The 16326-nt window shown below is 41.1% G+C and overlaps 3 protein-coding genes across 6 annotated transcripts; 2 read left to right on the top strand and 1 right to left on the bottom strand.

Annotated features, from left to right (window-relative positions):
- The first annotated feature begins 55 nt into the window (after positions 1-55).
- Positions 56-2772, top strand: LOC143341619 (circadian clock-controlled protein daywake). Its single transcript, XM_076764577.1, has 3 exons — positions 56-216; positions 329-560; positions 1861-2772. Exons 1-3 carry the CDS (start codon positions 150-152, stop codon positions 2300-2302), a joined length of 741 nt encoding a protein of 246 aa, XP_076620692.1. The 5' UTR covers positions 56-149; the 3' UTR covers positions 2303-2772.
- LOC143342091 (uncharacterized) lies at positions 2741-15479 on the bottom strand. Its single transcript, XM_076765574.1, has 8 exons — positions 15141-15479; positions 13081-13461; positions 12813-12962; positions 12524-12671; positions 8615-8657; positions 4825-4900; positions 3459-3821; positions 2741-3305 (listed from the first exon to the last, which is right to left on the bottom strand). Exons 1-8 carry the CDS (start codon positions 15202-15204, stop codon positions 3001-3003), a joined length of 1530 nt encoding a protein of 509 aa, XP_076621689.1. The 5' UTR covers positions 15205-15479; the 3' UTR covers positions 2741-3000.
- LOC143341618 (protein takeout) lies at positions 6930-11986 on the top strand. Of its 4 annotated transcripts, XM_076764574.1 has the most exons (7): positions 6930-7493; positions 7574-8142; positions 8423-8463; positions 9223-9425; positions 9527-9698; positions 10060-10209; positions 11183-11986. In XM_076764574.1, the coding sequence occupies exons 3-7, from the start codon at positions 8427-8429 to the stop codon at positions 11335-11337; spliced, it is 717 nt and encodes a 238-aa protein (XP_076620689.1). In that variant the 5' UTR covers positions 6930-7493; positions 7574-8142; positions 8423-8426; the 3' UTR covers positions 11338-11986. The 4 variants fall into 4 exon arrangements, with proteins under 4 accessions (XP_076620689.1, XP_076620691.1, XP_076620688.1 ...); XM_076764576.1 differs by lacking the exon at positions 7574-8142 and having other exon boundaries at positions 6930-7240; XM_076764573.1 differs by lacking the exon at positions 7574-8142 and having other exon boundaries at positions 6930-7298.
- Positions 15480-16326: the final 847 nt, after the last annotated feature.

Genomic DNA, 16326 nt, shown 5'->3' with positions numbered 1-16326 from the left:
TCTGGAAGGTATGAAAAACAATAATCAGAGAGGGGAGAGATGAACAACTATAAGGACTTGGGGCTGGCCTCTACTCTATTCATTTCTTCACCGACCATCCTAACATTCGTGGGTGACATTCTTCCGGTTTCGATCCTCCAGAAGAAGAGATGAAGGTCCTACTGACAGTATCGATCGTCGCCACGATCTTTGCCACTGCATTTGCTCGTGATTTGCGTAAGTGCAATTTTTACACGTATCGAAGTCTCCAATTTAGCGTGAATTAATTTACAATAAATTTAAGTACCAATATCAACGGTGTGAATGAAAACTGAAATTCGTTTTTCAGCCAACTTTCTTCACGTTTGCAAACGGAACGACCCAAACTTGAGCAACTGCATCAAGAAAAGCGTAGAGAATTTCAAACCGTACTTAATAAATGGACTTCCGGAATACAATATACCTACTTTGGAACCATTATTGTTGGACGAATTGGAGGCTGAGCCGGGGAACACTATTAAACTGAGGCTGAGGAACGTTCACGTCTACGGCGCTAGTAATTTCACCGTTTCCAGATTGAAGTGAGTCACAGAAACATAATTATTTAGTTTAGAAACATCGCCCCGAGTTTATTTAGTAAAGCATTTCGTGGCTCGTTTAAATGCAGAAAATCGTTCTGCCCCGAGATTCGTACGCTATTTCAATTTATGGTCTAGGCATTGTACTCGCGATCTTCGAGATAGAATTGTGATTGTGTTACCGCGCCAGGAAGTTTGAAATTACGCGTTGTTTCGCGGGTGTATCGGTTCTGTGATCGCAGCAGTGTTGATCCCGTTGAAACTGAGATACGTTCCACGTAGTCTCATTCAACTAGATAATTACAAGCGATATCGGTAATTGGATGCATTTAAGTTAAATTTCAGGTTCTTGAATTTTAAGAATTTCATCAAATATTTCCTGCTGTTTTAATTAAATCGAAAAATGCGAGTTCCTCGAAGATATAATTGTACGATCGAAGTAAATTTCCAATTGTATAATCTAACTCCGTTTTTCATTTATATTGAGCATTTATATCCCGGCTCGATTATTCGTTTCAGCAACATTTATGGCTCGAGTCCAGCTTAAAACGAACGTTGTTTTATCTTGTATAATCGTAACTAAATCACCCACCATTATATTAAATTAAACAGAATTCAAAGACGACGTTTAGTCCTCAAGGACCATCACGAAAGTGAAGCGTAAGACAAGGACGTTCCAACTAACCTCGAATCATCGAATAAATTCGAATGTAAAATCAATGTGTACGTAGTGCCTTGTCTGTCTTGAATATTCGAGTATGAAATCATAATGTTCGTCGAGTAGTGTCTGTTTCGTCTTTAAAATGGTTTTTGCTTTTAATTGAATTTCAAATTGAAAAATATCAAAGCTAAAGAAATTTGATCGTTTCTGAAATATTTGTACGTAATTGAACACAGAAATCGTTTAAGCGACTCGATAAATAATTCCCGTGCGTTTAAAGCGCATGCATTTTCCTCTTATAGCACAGGGTGTCGGTGCAATATAACGAAGCGTAATTGAATTCGAGACGGAATCGCGTAAACGACATCGCGGTGATTGATTCCCTGTACATAAATAAATAAAACGGCGGTGATGGCTGAGAAGGAGCCATTTGTATTCCGCGCGTATGCGAAGAAATGGCCATGACACGAACTTCTGAAATACGAGTTAGAAACGCTCGGTATGGCACGCGCGACTAACGAGTCACAAAAAGAACTGGTCTCGTATCGTACAAGCGAAATATTTCACCGGAACTATTATTCTAGTCCCTCCTCATGAAATAACTTTAAACTTTGAATTGATATTTTTTCGTTTCCTTCGCAGGGCCAATATAGACACGTTGCGTTTCGTGGTGGAGTTGAACTTCTCGAGTCTCTCCATAGAAAGTGACTACGATATAGATGGAAAAGTGATCCTTTTGCGTATCAAAGGATCAGGCCCAATGACTGGAAACTTTACAAATTGCAAGGGACTCGTTAAACTTCAGGCACACGTGGTACAACAAGACGATGGCGCGAATTACGTGGAAATCGTAAATTTCATTACGAAAATCTCAGTGGGCAAGGGACATTTGTTGCTGAAGAATCTGTTCGGCGGTGATCCACTTCTTGGCGAGGCCATCAACGTGGCCATCAACAGTAACTTCGACGATTTCATCAAGGAGCTTCAACCGTCCCTCGAAAGCGCCATATCCAGCACGTTCCTCAAAATCGCGAACAGTATTCTGGGACAATTCACTTACGAAATGCTTTTCCCACTTTCGTAGGGTAGACAATTCAAATATATGATCGTTCGTTAACCCTTTATGGGTAGTCATTTTGATTCCAACGTCACAGGCATCCTGGATCCTTTATTCTAATAAAATTCGTAGTTCGATTCGTCAATTTTCCAAAATGATTCTGTATTTAGATGAAACGTGTTAATACTTAGGATAAGAATGATTATTTTTTAATGCTTCGATAATTATTCTTCGATGATTTGATGTCAGTCGTTTTTTACCTTTCGAACAACAATACATTTTTGTGATCAATGCGTGTATTAATCCAGTAAATGCTGAAGAAACTATGTTCCTATGTAAATACCACGAAGATCGAATCAGAGGTCAGTTTCCTGTAACATTTTTGGAAAAGTTTTAATAGTAAGGATAACTGATAAGTAGATAAGGAAATTCAACACAGACGATGGACATCGATGCGATGGCTAATAAAGTTTACGTATTTAATATGAAGTAACAAACGTATTAATATACTTTTATTCGAATAATCACAATCCTAAATTAATAAAGCGAATACATTATTCACAGCACAACCGAAACGACGTCCATAGTTTTTTTCCACGGTTATAGATTCGTTTCTATAAAATAGTCGATGGATCGAGCATGAAAATATTCGTTCGACCGCAATGAAGGATCAGCGATCACGTAAAAATCAAGGTTTCTGTTCCCTTGGCGAACTTTGAGCTCGGTTATTCTCGATCGGGGAAGAGCTCGTCGAAAGTGAAATGCTTGCAGATCTTGTTGGCCATTTCGAGGCCCTTCTGGGAAATGGCTTTTTCCAGATTAGGTCTGGTGGCCTCCAATATTTCCCGATGACTGTTGCCCAGCGCCTGGCGGACGGCTTCTTGCAGAATTTTGTCGAAGTTCTCTGCCTCGAATTTAACCGTGTAATCTTTCACGTCCAAGTGAGTCGTTATCGACCAGAAGTATACGTACTTCTTTCCGTTCCGTTCAACCAGCTTGTAGTCTAAGTGAAGTTTCGTATTTACATCCTCTGGAACAGAACATTACGTTCATCTATCGATGCAACTTATCGTAGGGTCGAAACGGTAGAAGAAAAAATCGAAATGTTTTATTGGACAATGAAACGGAAACATTAAATGAAATTTTCTAATCCGAAAATTCACCATTCGTCGACTTTACTCACTCGTACTCAAAGTGATTGGACCATTTCCAGAGATCGGCACCAGGATCCTGGCGTTGACGGCATAATCAGCGTTCAGCCGGATTTCATCGAACTGAAGATCGATATCTACCCTTTGCTTCTCGAGATCCACGTGGAGGAAATTCACGTGATAAGGTTGAATCCCGCGAAGTTTGATGTTTGTTGCCATCGCTTTAAAGTCTGGCGAGTTCGAGATCTGCACTCTATCGATCGTTAAAGGATCCACGGGCGGAATATCCAATTCTGGAATACCTTTTCGAAGCTTCGGAGCCAAAGCTTCTACGCTTTGAATCACGCATTCGTCGAGTTTCGGGTTTCTCGCTCCGCATATGTGTATGTAAGACGCTGACAAATAAATAAACAAATCCATTCAACGCATAGAAACTACCTAACAATATTGAATTAAAAATAAAACGAGTTAGAAGGAATTCCAAGGGGAACGATGCAAATTTCTTTTTTTACAAACCTATTTTTCCTCTCCTCCTAAACAAGTCTTTTTAAATTCTTTATTATGTATAACTACTTAACATATTTGAATCATCAATGATAATAACGTTTACAATTATTTTTTGTTCCTCGCGTTGCTTACTTCCTGTATTTTATTCAGCCGATCTAGCAAGTTACAAGAAAGGAATTAACAGCTAATTATATGATAATTTATTTGCGACAAGTACAATAACTGTCTTTATTCTCGAATAAAAGTAACGAATTATAAAGAGATAAAAGTGCCCATTGCGAACCGATTAAAAATAAAAAATTGCGTGTTGCGATATTTTCTTTTTTTTCAACGTTAACTTCACAAGTGCCATCCATATTGTCTATCAACGATATTACGTTTTTGTGTACTTGCGTTGCACACAGCAGCTCATCGTTTTGCAAACAAAGGTAGGACACGGGGAATACTAATTATCATGGACCAATGTTCATTAGAAATACCATCGAGGTCGTTTGTTTACAATTCAACAAATTCCTCCTACGATGACATTCTGTTTTTCGATAGTATCTACGACTCTGATTTCCTTGAAATGCATTAAAATTTCTTTCCGCATTTTACGACCTCGTGGATCGCGATCGGCTATGTTTATTCATTTGGAAACACATGCACGACATAATACATTTTATCGACAATCTCTATGGATGGAATATAAACATTTATATGTACGCTTTATTCGGTTTTCTAACCCTTCTCTAAATCTTGGGGCTCCATTATCTAAGATATTTGGATCTATTATGCTTCTTTTGTTTCCTACAACACGGCACTTTTTGACTTAACTACCGCGTCGTACGGGGGATCCTGTATTTTTAATTATTAAGTGCTCAAGAAACAATTGGACGAAAGTTTACTCACGGACTTCGGCGTTCGCGAAGCCCACAACAACGACGACGAACAAAAGCTCTTTGACGACCATCTTTGACGATCCTTCCTTAAACGTGCACTAGAGGAAACTAAAGCGATCTTCGCGAGTCTGTACAGATCTACACTGATCCTCGATCATTGGCTAAGCTCATATATATATAGGTACGTTCGAGGATAACAGTGCGGTGCATGGAAAATGATACTGAATCACTTGAGCCCGTGACCATGATCGTAGGATATCTACATAGGAAGTGTTTTTTCCACACAGGATCATGTTTGTAGGCGTATCGGTCAGGAGAAGGGGTATTCGTATAAATTACTTAATATGACAGATCGTTTGATGTTTTGTTCTCTTTCTAATGCAAGACTTCCGGGTTAATTTGACGGATTTTTAGCAGCAAGTGCATTGTACTTGGAGCAATAGAAATTTTTCGACGTACGTTAGATAGAAACGAAATTATTTGTGCTAGAATTCTTCAAAATTTTGGGAGGATATTCGAATCCATTCGATAATCGACCCGTTTTCATTTTATGCAATTCATGTCAGTTGCAACATCGATCAGACGTAATTATGTTCACATTTGCGCAAATGTTTCCAACAAACACGGAATGTGTAATCCTTTGACGAAAGAGATTAACAAAAAATCCTCCATGCACGAGATTCAATTAACTACTCTTGCACTTTATGCTCTCTATTAATATAAAAATTGATTATCGTATGTTTTGGCATTTATTCGATCAGCTTCGTTGACCGATCATGCTCGACGTCGTTCCTTGCGATTGTTAAAAGCCCGTTTCGATTCTTGAGGGGACAAATATCGACGTTTAACGATGTAAATATTTCTCAACGTCGACGCCCACGCACCATGGATCGGATATTAATCCTAAGCTAGTTCCGTATTTCTTGATTTCCTGTGCGTTTTATCGCCACGAATCGTCCGTGCAATCGCAAACACGAATATCGGGAAGTGTCTCGTTAATCGCACAAAAGAAAAAGAAAAAGAAAACCGGTGATTCGAGTTGCAACATCTTTCCACGGAGCAACCAGTCGATGTTAGATCTCGGTGATTAGGCTTGCTCGCATAATTTGTTCCGGATCGTAGGATTTCGGGTCGGTCTAGCGTCGATCGCGCCTTTTGCAACTTTCGCCGCTCTTAACGAGATCGTAAAAATTGCGGAAATTGGTGCGGGCAAGTTTTTACTTGTCAGCGAATCCGCGACGTAGTAAAGCAAAGAATGTCGGGGCTCCGTAGATCGTGCGAATTAGAGCCGGTTATGTTGCAACGTGTATCATTTTTCGCGCCTTTGATCGATTATCGTTAACCAATGCTCGACGACCGTCAACGCGTAAACTCTTTTCCGCGTTCCGTTCCCGTCGATTACTTATCCACGATTTCCTAAAATCTATTTCATGGGGCAAATGACATATTAATCGACTACTGACTTCGCAACAAAAAATCGTATTTACGAAATATCCAAATTATTAGCTACTCTGAGAATGGGAGAATCTATTAAGCAGCGAAGAAATGTAAATTTCTAAATTATTATCTCGTTTCGCCGAGCCTCTTGATAAATCTGTCGTCGGTGTTCGCGACGAGATTAATGTACGTTTGAATTACACAAAGTTGCCGTAACGCAGGTGACATTAACTCCGCGATTCGCCTAACGCGTCGAGCTCAACGAAGGACGGAAACATTCGATTTTTCTCTGGTTGTCTCGTTTCCTCCTGGCGTTTTGCAATCCTCGTTCGATCGCGAACCGATTGGGCTCTAATCAACAGTCCATAAACCATGCATTATCCTAGACATTCTCGTAAAATAAGTTATTGGACAAGTTGCAGCTTCGTTTTTATATATTACGCTGGAAAAAGTTGTTTGTCTCGTTTTCTACTGTACAAATACGTATCGAGCAAGCGCGTAAACAACGCGAATCTGCTGTTTCTCAGGGTGGTAGTATAATTCTGGGACGACGCGACGGTAAGAATTTAGAAACCCATGAAAGATTCATTAGATCTGTTGGTAAATCGTTCTCTCCGGGCCCCAAGTATTGGCAACTTCGCGGGACGGTTGGCCAAGAATCGGTGCCCTAATGCTCGCGACGCGCCGTTTCTGCGGCTGTCGGGCCTTGTTTCTCGCGAAATGCCAGTCGAATGTTCAGCGCCTGATGGAACGCGAGAAAAACCGCGTGGGGAAGGCGGGTGAAACGCAACGGGCGGTCAACTTGGACGTAGAATCAGCAACCTGCACCGTTCTCCAGTTAGCTCTGTCCAGCGAGTTACGAGCGATCCGGGGCTGGACCAATGACCGACAAGTGGCACGAGGCGATCAACATGCCGAACGCGATAAAGCAATCCCTGTTGGTCTCTCGGGGGATCGCGAGTTAACATATCATCCCCGTCTTTCCGTCGGTTAGTCGCCAAGAACCGTTCGACCGGCCGCGATGTGCGCTCTTCTTGCCCACCTTTGGTACGCAACTGTCGTTCCACGTCCCTCTTCCTTTCCGTTCTCCAGTTACAACCACGTAGACCACCGGTCAGGTCCCCGAGAACCAGGGGGATCAAAAATCCATCCATTTTCGGAATGGCAAATTCGTAAGAAACGGTCGTGGAGAGCACTCAGATAACTGTGGATTTTTTTCTTTTAATCTTTTCAACGATCGGGGTACGTATTTGTGAATCGTCGATCGAGTTAAAGGTTTTGCTTTCAATTTTCGTCTAACGAAATTTAAGGGGATATTATAGTCCAGAGCACGAGGGTCGAATCATGGACGGAGAAAGAAATTCATGGTTTTCAAGGCACTCTAACGATTGGAACTACAAGGGACACGCGAGTGAAATGGTTTTCGATGATGTTGTAGTATACGTATAATGCGAAATTAGAAACACGCGAGTGATAGTAAATGCTTCTTGCACCCTCGACGAAATGTTCCAAGGTCTTAACGATGTGACTCGATGGAAATTTTTAAAGAGTACATGCCTTTTTGTTATTTTAATTTGCATTTTCAAGACTTCACGGATGATTCGATGAACTCTTTGGAGGAGAAGATTAAAAGAAATTGCTATTTATACTTAATAAATACTCGAAAAATAATTGTACTAACTGAAAAGTGCATAACGTTTACGAAAGTACAGAATTGAATGATCAAAGCCTAACAATAAGTGTCGCAAAGTGTTAAATAATCGTATTTTTGTATCTGGAATAGTATTTAAAATTTCGATAAAGCCAAAGGTGCGTTCAAAATTATCATCGATACAATTGAAAATATTGGAAATCGTAAAACACGGAAGATATAAAGTTTCACAGACCGCAAGTAAGTATTTTGTGGTTAGAAAATGCATCGGTGATGCAACGGCACACTCAGAACTAGTCAGGTCACGGCTGCGTTTTTCCCCCATAAATCAACTACTTAACAATGCAACAATAGATTTTTACATTTCGTCGATATTAACGGTAAACCGGTGCAATTTCATTTTAACGATACCTTCGCATAATTATTCTAATTACCTGCCAAAGTTAATTACAAAATCGCCTAAATCTCTTGGATTTCGCGTCGAGAAATGACAATTAACGTTCTGTCTTCTTCTTTTTAGCCTAATGGCGACTCTGGTTTCTGCGGTTACTGGCGTTTTACGTGAGTATCGTCGAGAAAGATTCTTAACCGATATTTTTTGACGAAACAACGACGACTCTAACAAGATGGGTACAATTTTTCTAGTCAGAAATCAAAGCTAATAGAATTTAGTTCGATATCGTCTTGATTCTTAATGCCTAACAAGACGTACTGCGTTTCTATTTTCTTTTCTTCCGTTTCTATGATTTGTCAGGCTGTATACGAAAGCAACAATCTCTTATCATTCGAACGGAGACGTTGACATTAATGGTTCTTTCGAAATTTCGATTCACCATCAAAGACGTATAAGGCAAGTAAATAAATGTCATGCCCATTCTAATGAAAGATTGCAAAATCTGTCGTACCACATTCGATTTTAAAACCTGACTGCACTCGTGGCCTTGGGCTGGTTCAAAACGGGATTAAGGTCGCAAATACAGTATACCCTAAAGATATCTTTGACCATCGTTAACATTTATTCAGAATCAATTTACGAAATTGATTTCAATAAAGAAACGACTTTAAATTTACAGCGACGAAGGCACAGTGTTTTCAAAGACACTTGAATGCTATTTTAATCGATATTTTGTTTTTTATTATTATCGAACGAGCTTTGAAATTGGTTCTGTCGAAAAACCGCTGGTCCAGATCGTCGATTCGATTCTATATTTCTCGCGATTCGCCTTGATTCTCTTTTTTATCCGTTACGATCGATCTGTATCGATCAATTTATATTATTATTAAATCTACAACAATTATGCAAATGATTTCTTTCCGCAGCGCCTTATATAAAGCCATGCAAGAAGAGCGATCCCGACATCAACAAATGCATTACAAAGTCTATCGATCAACTTCGCGATAAATTAGCTGCGGGGATCCCGGAACTGGAGGCGCCGGCCATCGAGCCTCTTCTTCTCAAGCAAATTCGACTGTCTCGAGGACCGGCAGGGGCGAGGCTCGACGTAAATCTCACGGACTTGCGGGTAAATTGCGAAAAAACGAATCTATATCGGAACGTATCGAACCATTTTTTATTTATGAGAGACCACACTTTAAAGCTATTTCATTCTCGTCTTGAAAATAGGTATCGGGTCCATCCACGTTCAAAGTTCGCGACCTCAAAGCCGACGCCGAGAACGTGAAATTCACTTTTAAGGTATCCTTCGATCAACTAAACTTCCAAGGGAAATATAAAATAGACGCGAGGATCCTTCTGCTCAGGCTGGTTGGTCAAGGAGATCTTACAGGGAAATTTGGTAAGATTTTTACGACAATCTAACTTTTACTGCGGATGTTTATATGCTTTCTATATCTGCATACGAGTGTCTACATTATTTGCATGCATTCTACATATATGCAAGTGCGTATAAATGCTGCTCAGAGATAATAAGTTCGCTAGCAGGTCTGACCGGTTATAGTATAATCTCCCTACAGACCCAGGAAGACTACGCGGAGTAGATTATACCATTAACGAACAGATCCGCTAACCAACTTCGCATTTCTGTACAGTACGATAGATCGTACGGCTCATGTGCATATATTTTCATAATCTTAAAGTAATTTTTACTATAATTATTAGTAACGTTATTATTAATTCGATATATTATAATTTCCCAGCTGACTACGACTCCGACGTCGTTTTGAGAGCGCGAAAGGTGTTCAGAGACAACGATACCTTCCTTAGCTTCGACAAAATGAAGATAAAGATAAAAATTGGCAACGCCAATCTGCACTTTAGCAATCTATTCGGCGGGGATACGGTTTTGGGTAAGTAAATTCGTTCTTTCTTTCTACGTTGGAAACAATTCGCAGCCATTAGCTCGGCCCTACCCGGGAGGAAAGTATTTAGAATACTTTCGTCGCGGGTAACACCGATTACCAGGTCTCACCGCGTGGAGGTTGCTGCGACTGGAGACCCGAAGGGAGATAGATGGAATCAAAGTTCCATCAATCTCCCTTTTATATTCTTACAAGCTAGATTACTAAACTAGAGAGATAGAAGAAAGCATGTTTCTTCGATCTTCTAGTTTAGTTGTACCAAGTAATTATTTCGTTTAAAAAGGGATGAAGGTAACGCAAGGAACGAGATACGCGACACGAACCGAGTAACTAGTCAAAAGGGTCTGCTCCGTGGAAGCAGTGGTGATCGGAGAGGACGAGGGACGAGTGAAAGAGAAGCTACTTGTTAAATAATTACTTGGCAGGACCCGCGGAGACTTAAAATTAACGCCGAAGCTTAAGCTAACAGAGTTGAAACAAACATTTAGAAGATAGGAGAAAACGAGGCTCCTTCTATCTTTTAAATTAATTGTACCAAGCAATTGTTTCGTTTAAAAAAAGAAAAGGGATGAAGCTAAATTGTGACAGACTTAGGCTGTCTGACAAAGAGAGAGTACCTGAAACAGGGTCGACTTCCGCTGGAAGGTATGCGTTTCCGCAGAATACGGAAACTCCACACCTTCCAGCGAAGCACCATTTTCCCTCGATCAAAGAGGGAACGTGTGAACGAGAAGCTATTTTCATTATAATTGCTTGGTACAGTACACTATGGCCTTATTATCAAGGGAGAAATTGAGGATGAAAGAAACTCCTTGTACAATAATCGCTTGGCAGACCTTGGAGTTTGGGTTCCTTTAACGTAACTTCTGAAAATTCTAGGATATTACTAACGTAATAGATTTTTTCTGTTCCGTGTACGAAAGCATTGCATTTTCTTCTAATTATGTCCATGTTTAATCAGGTGCTGCTAGTCACGAATTATTGAACCAGAACAACGCGCTGCTTTTGGAAGAAATAACACCGGTGCTGGAAACATCTTTGGCGGACCTTTTTACGGACGTTGCCAATAAAATCACCAAGTCTTTCACCTATAAGGAATTGTTTCCAGATGACTAAACGGTCTGTTTAGAAATAGTGGTTCGTGATCGTGTATGGTCAGTGGTTCGACATGCAATCGTGTAACGCGTTGTTAAATTCAAAAAAATTCGTCTAGCCAACAGGATACTGTGTGGAACTCTTTTCGTCGACGAACAGAAATCGCATAATTGCGAATGAAATAGTTGTCAAGAATTTCGCGCAAGACGATTGCAGTTTACTTTGTAAGATAACAAGTAAGAATTGTCTAACAACTATAATTTTTAAATAAAAGAAGAAATTGGATATTAAATATTATTATTAGCGTTAGACGATGCTAAACGCGATCTTTCCTGAATATAAGCCATTCAGTGAACCGAAAAGAACTCGAATCGCTAAAAGTTATGGATTAAACTTAATTTTCTGTGTTCCTCTTTACGGTTCACTGACAATTTATGCAATATTCAGTTACGTAAAGCGTGTGATCCAACCAGTTGCAGATTGAATCTAATACGCCGCAATAAAACCACAAAAAGATATACTTACGATACATTTATTCGACTCGTTACAGAAATTTACAAACAACGTATACTAAACAAGGAATCACGTCGGCAATAAAAAAAGAAAAATGTAAACGTACCAGCTAGTAACAGATAATCGGGATAATGAATAAATAATTACTCGAACGTAAGCCACTGTACAAATCCTATATATTCGATCACATTCCGACTCATCGATGACGAAGTCGAAAATTTCCACCTTGTTCGCCGTTCATTCCGCACATCAGATTTTTCCTCGATTGCACAGCAATTATTTCCTTTCGACGTGATGTACGAATAAAATTATTACCGGACAATTAATCACTCGGGTTTAGCTACCAACGAGACGCGGATAGAAAGTTTCAAATCGTGAGTAAACGTTCTCCGCGTCGGAATTAGAACTCATTCGTTACGGTGGAGGCGAAATAAATTGCCCGTCCAAGGTCACCGAGAAACTTTCCTATCATGCAGATTATCGTATTTTCTGTTCTTTCCATTCACTCTCTCTTAAATAAACCTAATCCGGAACCGAGTTTGACGCAATAGCAAGAATGGTGATTCAGATTCGGGGAAGTGACATTGAACGGTAGAGTTAGATCAATCTCGACTGCCATCATAACGGCGGCAGCGAACGATTGGTTCCTGTCAATCATAAAGGATAACGCGAACAATGGACGATTATTGTGGACTAGGGAAGCAATTCCTGCTTCGTGAGCACTCCTAATGCTCTGGCGGCCAATGCTCTGCTCACGGTCGCCGCTGTGTCTTCGATTATGGGACTAGCTATGTCCAGAACCAGACGGGGATTCGAATTGAAGAACGTCGCCGCAGCGTCGGCTGAAACGGAACGCGAAAGTAAGGAAAAGATGGTTGAAATCATTTGTTAGCAGCGTCTAAACCAAGGTACATGTTTCTAGAATTTTTGTCTGGGGTTAATTGCAGGGTCTACCGTATATGATATTGTATCAAGCTTTTTACCGGCTAGAGTATGAGATGGGGGTGCTTTCAGTTTGATATTTCCGTCGCCAACGCGAATTTTCGTCACGAGCTTGTCGACGTTGATTCTTTGGATGCCATTTTTGTCGGTGACTTCTTTGCCTTGAGCGTTCACTTGCACTTCTGTATTGGCTATTTCGTAAAAAATACACGAACCGTTAGAATACACTTCGTTCTACGAGCTTCTTGCGAGAATTCATCATCGAGGAACCTCTATCTACACTAGTTTTTTACATATCATCGTACTCACTGAAGTTTCCTTTAAAGCTGCCAGCACCGTTCAACGGAAGTAGCAGCAGCCTTCCTTGCACCTCGTAGTCGCCGTTCACGTGGACGTGCGGTAGCTGAACTTTAATGGCGACCGATAGATCGTCAGGGTTTGCCTTTAGATCATCGATAAGGAAATTGGTAGCACCGTGGACGCGTATCTGGCTCATGTTCGCCTTAATTTTCAGCGCCTCCAGGTTCCTATCGACCGTTAACGACGGCAGGAAGAGCGGATCCAGAGCTGGTAACTTCAAGGCCGGTATACCTTCTGCTAGGTACGGGGTAATAGCTTTTAATTGCTTCAACACGCATCTGTCGTACTGCCCAAAATCGGCTGTTCGAGGACAGGGCTGCACTCCGGGTGCTGGAAACAAACATCGGCCCGAATGATTTCTACGATCCCAACGGGGATCTTTTTTCTCATTTTACGTAATGCACGGTATTAATGTGCTTTCCCAGTTCTTTGGTATTAAAAAAAGAAGAACGAGTACGACAGTGTATTAATTTAGAGCGTAAAAAGGCGAATGCGATAAAACGAACGATCGATTCGTGGCTACCGGCGAAACGCTGAATGGGCAAACGCGAATTGTGCGTTGTTTGGGTATTTATTTAGCGAAGAAGTCAATGTACTGTGTTGAAACGTGAGGTGAGTGAACGCGGGCACCTTAGCGCTGACTAAAAAGTCACGGTGAGCGCGTTTCAGCCGAGGCTTAAAATCGAAAGTGCGCTCGTAGAAAGTGAAATTACGAGGCGAGCCGACTCCCAGAGTCCGAACCGTGGACCTTTTCGTTGACCGTAAAGGCGAATTCTCGGGGAGAACGCACGTGCTCGTCCGGCGAGAAAGGTTCGATCCCCTGATCGATGGATCGCCGGTAGCTAGAAACCGCTCGGTGCAATGCCGCCGCGCCGCGGCCAATCGATCATTCCGCTTGGTTCTCAAGCGGCCGATTATCCGCCGCTGTGAAAGGAAACCTTACAGCCGCTTGCTCGACCCGAATTTCTAAACGACCGAGAAAAACAACGTTTGCTCGAAAACCTGATGGTGAAACTACCCACAACGGTCTAACTATCTACGATCGAACGTCTTGGTGTTATTTCCCTTAAGGGTCATTTTAAAGTAACAGGGTTTTAGCATCCTTTCTTTACGAACAAATTATAGGGATCCGCAGATCTTAGTCCCTCAGATTTGTTAACCAGACTAGAGCTTTTTAAATTATTTCCTTCTTGATGAAAAAACTCGAGCAATAGTCAATAACATAATGCAAATGCATTGTGTTTACAAGGAATCAGGAATCATAAAAAATAATAGAATGACAGGCCAGCGAGATGAAATTCACTTGTAAAATTTATCTGTTAACGTTAACGTCGCCCTTGTAACATAACTTCTCATCCATTGAGCGAGATTACGTAGTTTTCTGCAACCGGTACATCGAATTAGCATGGGAACGCAATTAACACATTGACACCAAAATTCTCTCAAACGGAACGCGCCTGCAATTCTGCTTATGCAGTTACCAAACAAAGCAAATTGCTTATATTTGCGTTAACAAATAATTTTCAGCTATTATGGATCTTTGTACTGTATTTTTTACTACTTCTATTTCTCTTTCGATCTTTCAAGATTCCCACAGAGAAACCAACTAAAACGTAATGGCGACGTAAAATAAAACAGTTCGAAATAGTAGAAACATCAAAAGTTATGGTATTGAAACAAGTTACGCCAACATAGCATAACGAAGGGCCACGTACGTCACAGATTTTACACACGTGCGTATCGTCGAGTTTCATAACATAATCGTCTAAAATTGCATCTCGAATGAAAACAAATTATTATCCAATAGAGCTGTTGATACTCAGGGATGAACAGTTGCTTCGAAATGTTCCACTCGAAATGAAATGTTGCAATTCCGAGATGTTTCCTGTCTCTGCTTAGATGGGGCAGAATAGTTCTTTGCTGATTGATCTCGAAGGAGATTAAATCGTATCGTTAATCGATAGAAAAGAAGGAAAAGTATGGTAGAACTGTGGGGATGGCGTACTCACGTAGTTCAGCGATGACAGCCCCGGTCCAGGTGGCAATCAGGAGCAGCCCGATCATCGTTGTCATCCTGTCGCTGCGCTACGGAGCCGCGTGGTATCGCGATTAGCAGGAACGTTATTGAAAATGCGTACGATGGCCCTTGCTGCTGGGTATATATAAACTAAACAGCACTTTCTCCGCGCGTGTACGACGCCCCACTCTGAGAGATGGTGAATTCATCATGGTAGAATGGCTCCTTTTAATTCAGTCAGGGCCGTAGCCAACATGCCGTTGGCTAGACGCCGGCTACACGTTGAATCCGTCCTCGTTGCACCGGAACTAGCGGATCGTAGGTCAGGACTCTAATCAATCCGCGGAGTACCACGTCCGGAAAAGACTCGAGCGTTCGCCGCCGAGACGAGAATGCTCGACGAGCTCCATCCTCGTCTCACCTGCGCTCCAGGTAGTCTTAATTGGTTATTATATCAGAGACGCTCCGAAGAAGTAAAAGTTTCAGTCTGAAATTTGGTCGGCGACAAGGTGAGAGCGCGAGTCCACGTTGCAGTTCAATTTTACGGAGCGAACCGGGAATTTCTTTCGCCGACGATTTCCTTCTTTAATGGAGGGTTTCTAATCTTCGTTGCTCGTAAAAATCTCATTTTGTTACTTCTTGATACACCGACCGTCCAGGATAAAATAAATGCACCCATTACCGTGGAATTTTCTTCTAAATCCATTCCTTGCTTTTGATAAATTTGTACAATTTGGCGAGGATGTCTTGTAGCCAATTTAATACCCGCTCCGTAAGAAATATTTTTATCATAAGATCATTAAATCGTAATCAATGGTAACAAGTTTCAATTCAAGTTTATTCACCGGTCATTAGGATTCTGTGTCAAGTGATTTGCGTACACAAGCGCGGCGACCACAATCATTATCTTCGGATTGTAATTTTTTCAGCTAATAGGCTTCGTGACCTCGCGAATTCTGGCCAGCGTTTCCTCTTGTAACTTGAGATTTCAAAAGACGATAATTAAAAGTAATATCCATGCATATACATAGCTTCTGTAAATATCTCTTCGGAAGAATCTCGTCTTCGGCGTAGCACTTTGCAGGGTACATTTTGATTACAAGAAGATTTGGCAACTGCTTGCCACATTTGGGTCATCGGCGTTATGAATCACGCTTATTCTTTTGTTGAGAGTTGTA

The sequence above is a fragment of the Colletes latitarsis genome, chromosome 5, assembly GCF_051014445.1.
Source record: "Colletes latitarsis isolate SP2378_abdomen chromosome 5, iyColLati1, whole genome shotgun sequence".
Lineage (NCBI taxonomy): Eukaryota > Metazoa > Arthropoda > Insecta > Hymenoptera > Colletidae > Colletes > Colletes latitarsis.
Note: the sequence above shows the minus strand (reverse complement) of the source record. Positions and strands in the feature narration are given on the sequence as shown.

Coding starts and splice junctions, on each gene's coding strand:
- LOC143341619 (XM_076764577.1), top strand. CDS start 150: ATGAAGGTCCTACTGACAGTATCGATCGTCGCCACGATCTTTGCCACT. Junction 217..328: donor TGCATTTGCTCGTGATTTGC/GTAAGTGCAATT, acceptor TTCGTTTTTCAG/CCAACTTTCTTCACGTTTGC. Junction 561..1,860: donor TTCACCGTTTCCAGATTGAA/GTGAGTCACAGA, acceptor TTTCCTTCGCAG/GGCCAATATAGACACGTTGC.
- LOC143341618 (XM_076764573.1), top strand. CDS start 7,273: ATGTGCGCTCTTCTTGCCCACCTTTG. Junction 7,299..8,422: donor GCTCTTCTTGCCCACCTTTG/GTACGCAACTGT, acceptor TCTTCTTTTTAG/CCTAATGGCGACTCTGGTTT. Junction 8,464..9,222: donor TGCGGTTACTGGCGTTTTAC/GTGAGTATCGTC, acceptor TTCTTTCCGCAG/CGCCTTATATAAAGCCATGC.
- LOC143342091 (XM_076765574.1), bottom strand. CDS start 15,204: ATGACAACGATGATCGGGCTGCTCCTGATTGCCACCTGGACCGGGGCT. Junction 12,963..13,080: donor CAGCTTTAAAGGAAACTTCA/GTGAGTACGATG, acceptor TTTACGAAATAG/CCAATACAGAAGTGCAAGTG. Junction 8,658..12,523: donor AAGCAGGAATTGCTTCCCTA/GTCCACAATAAT, acceptor TTTCGTATACAG/CCTGACAAATCATAGAAACG.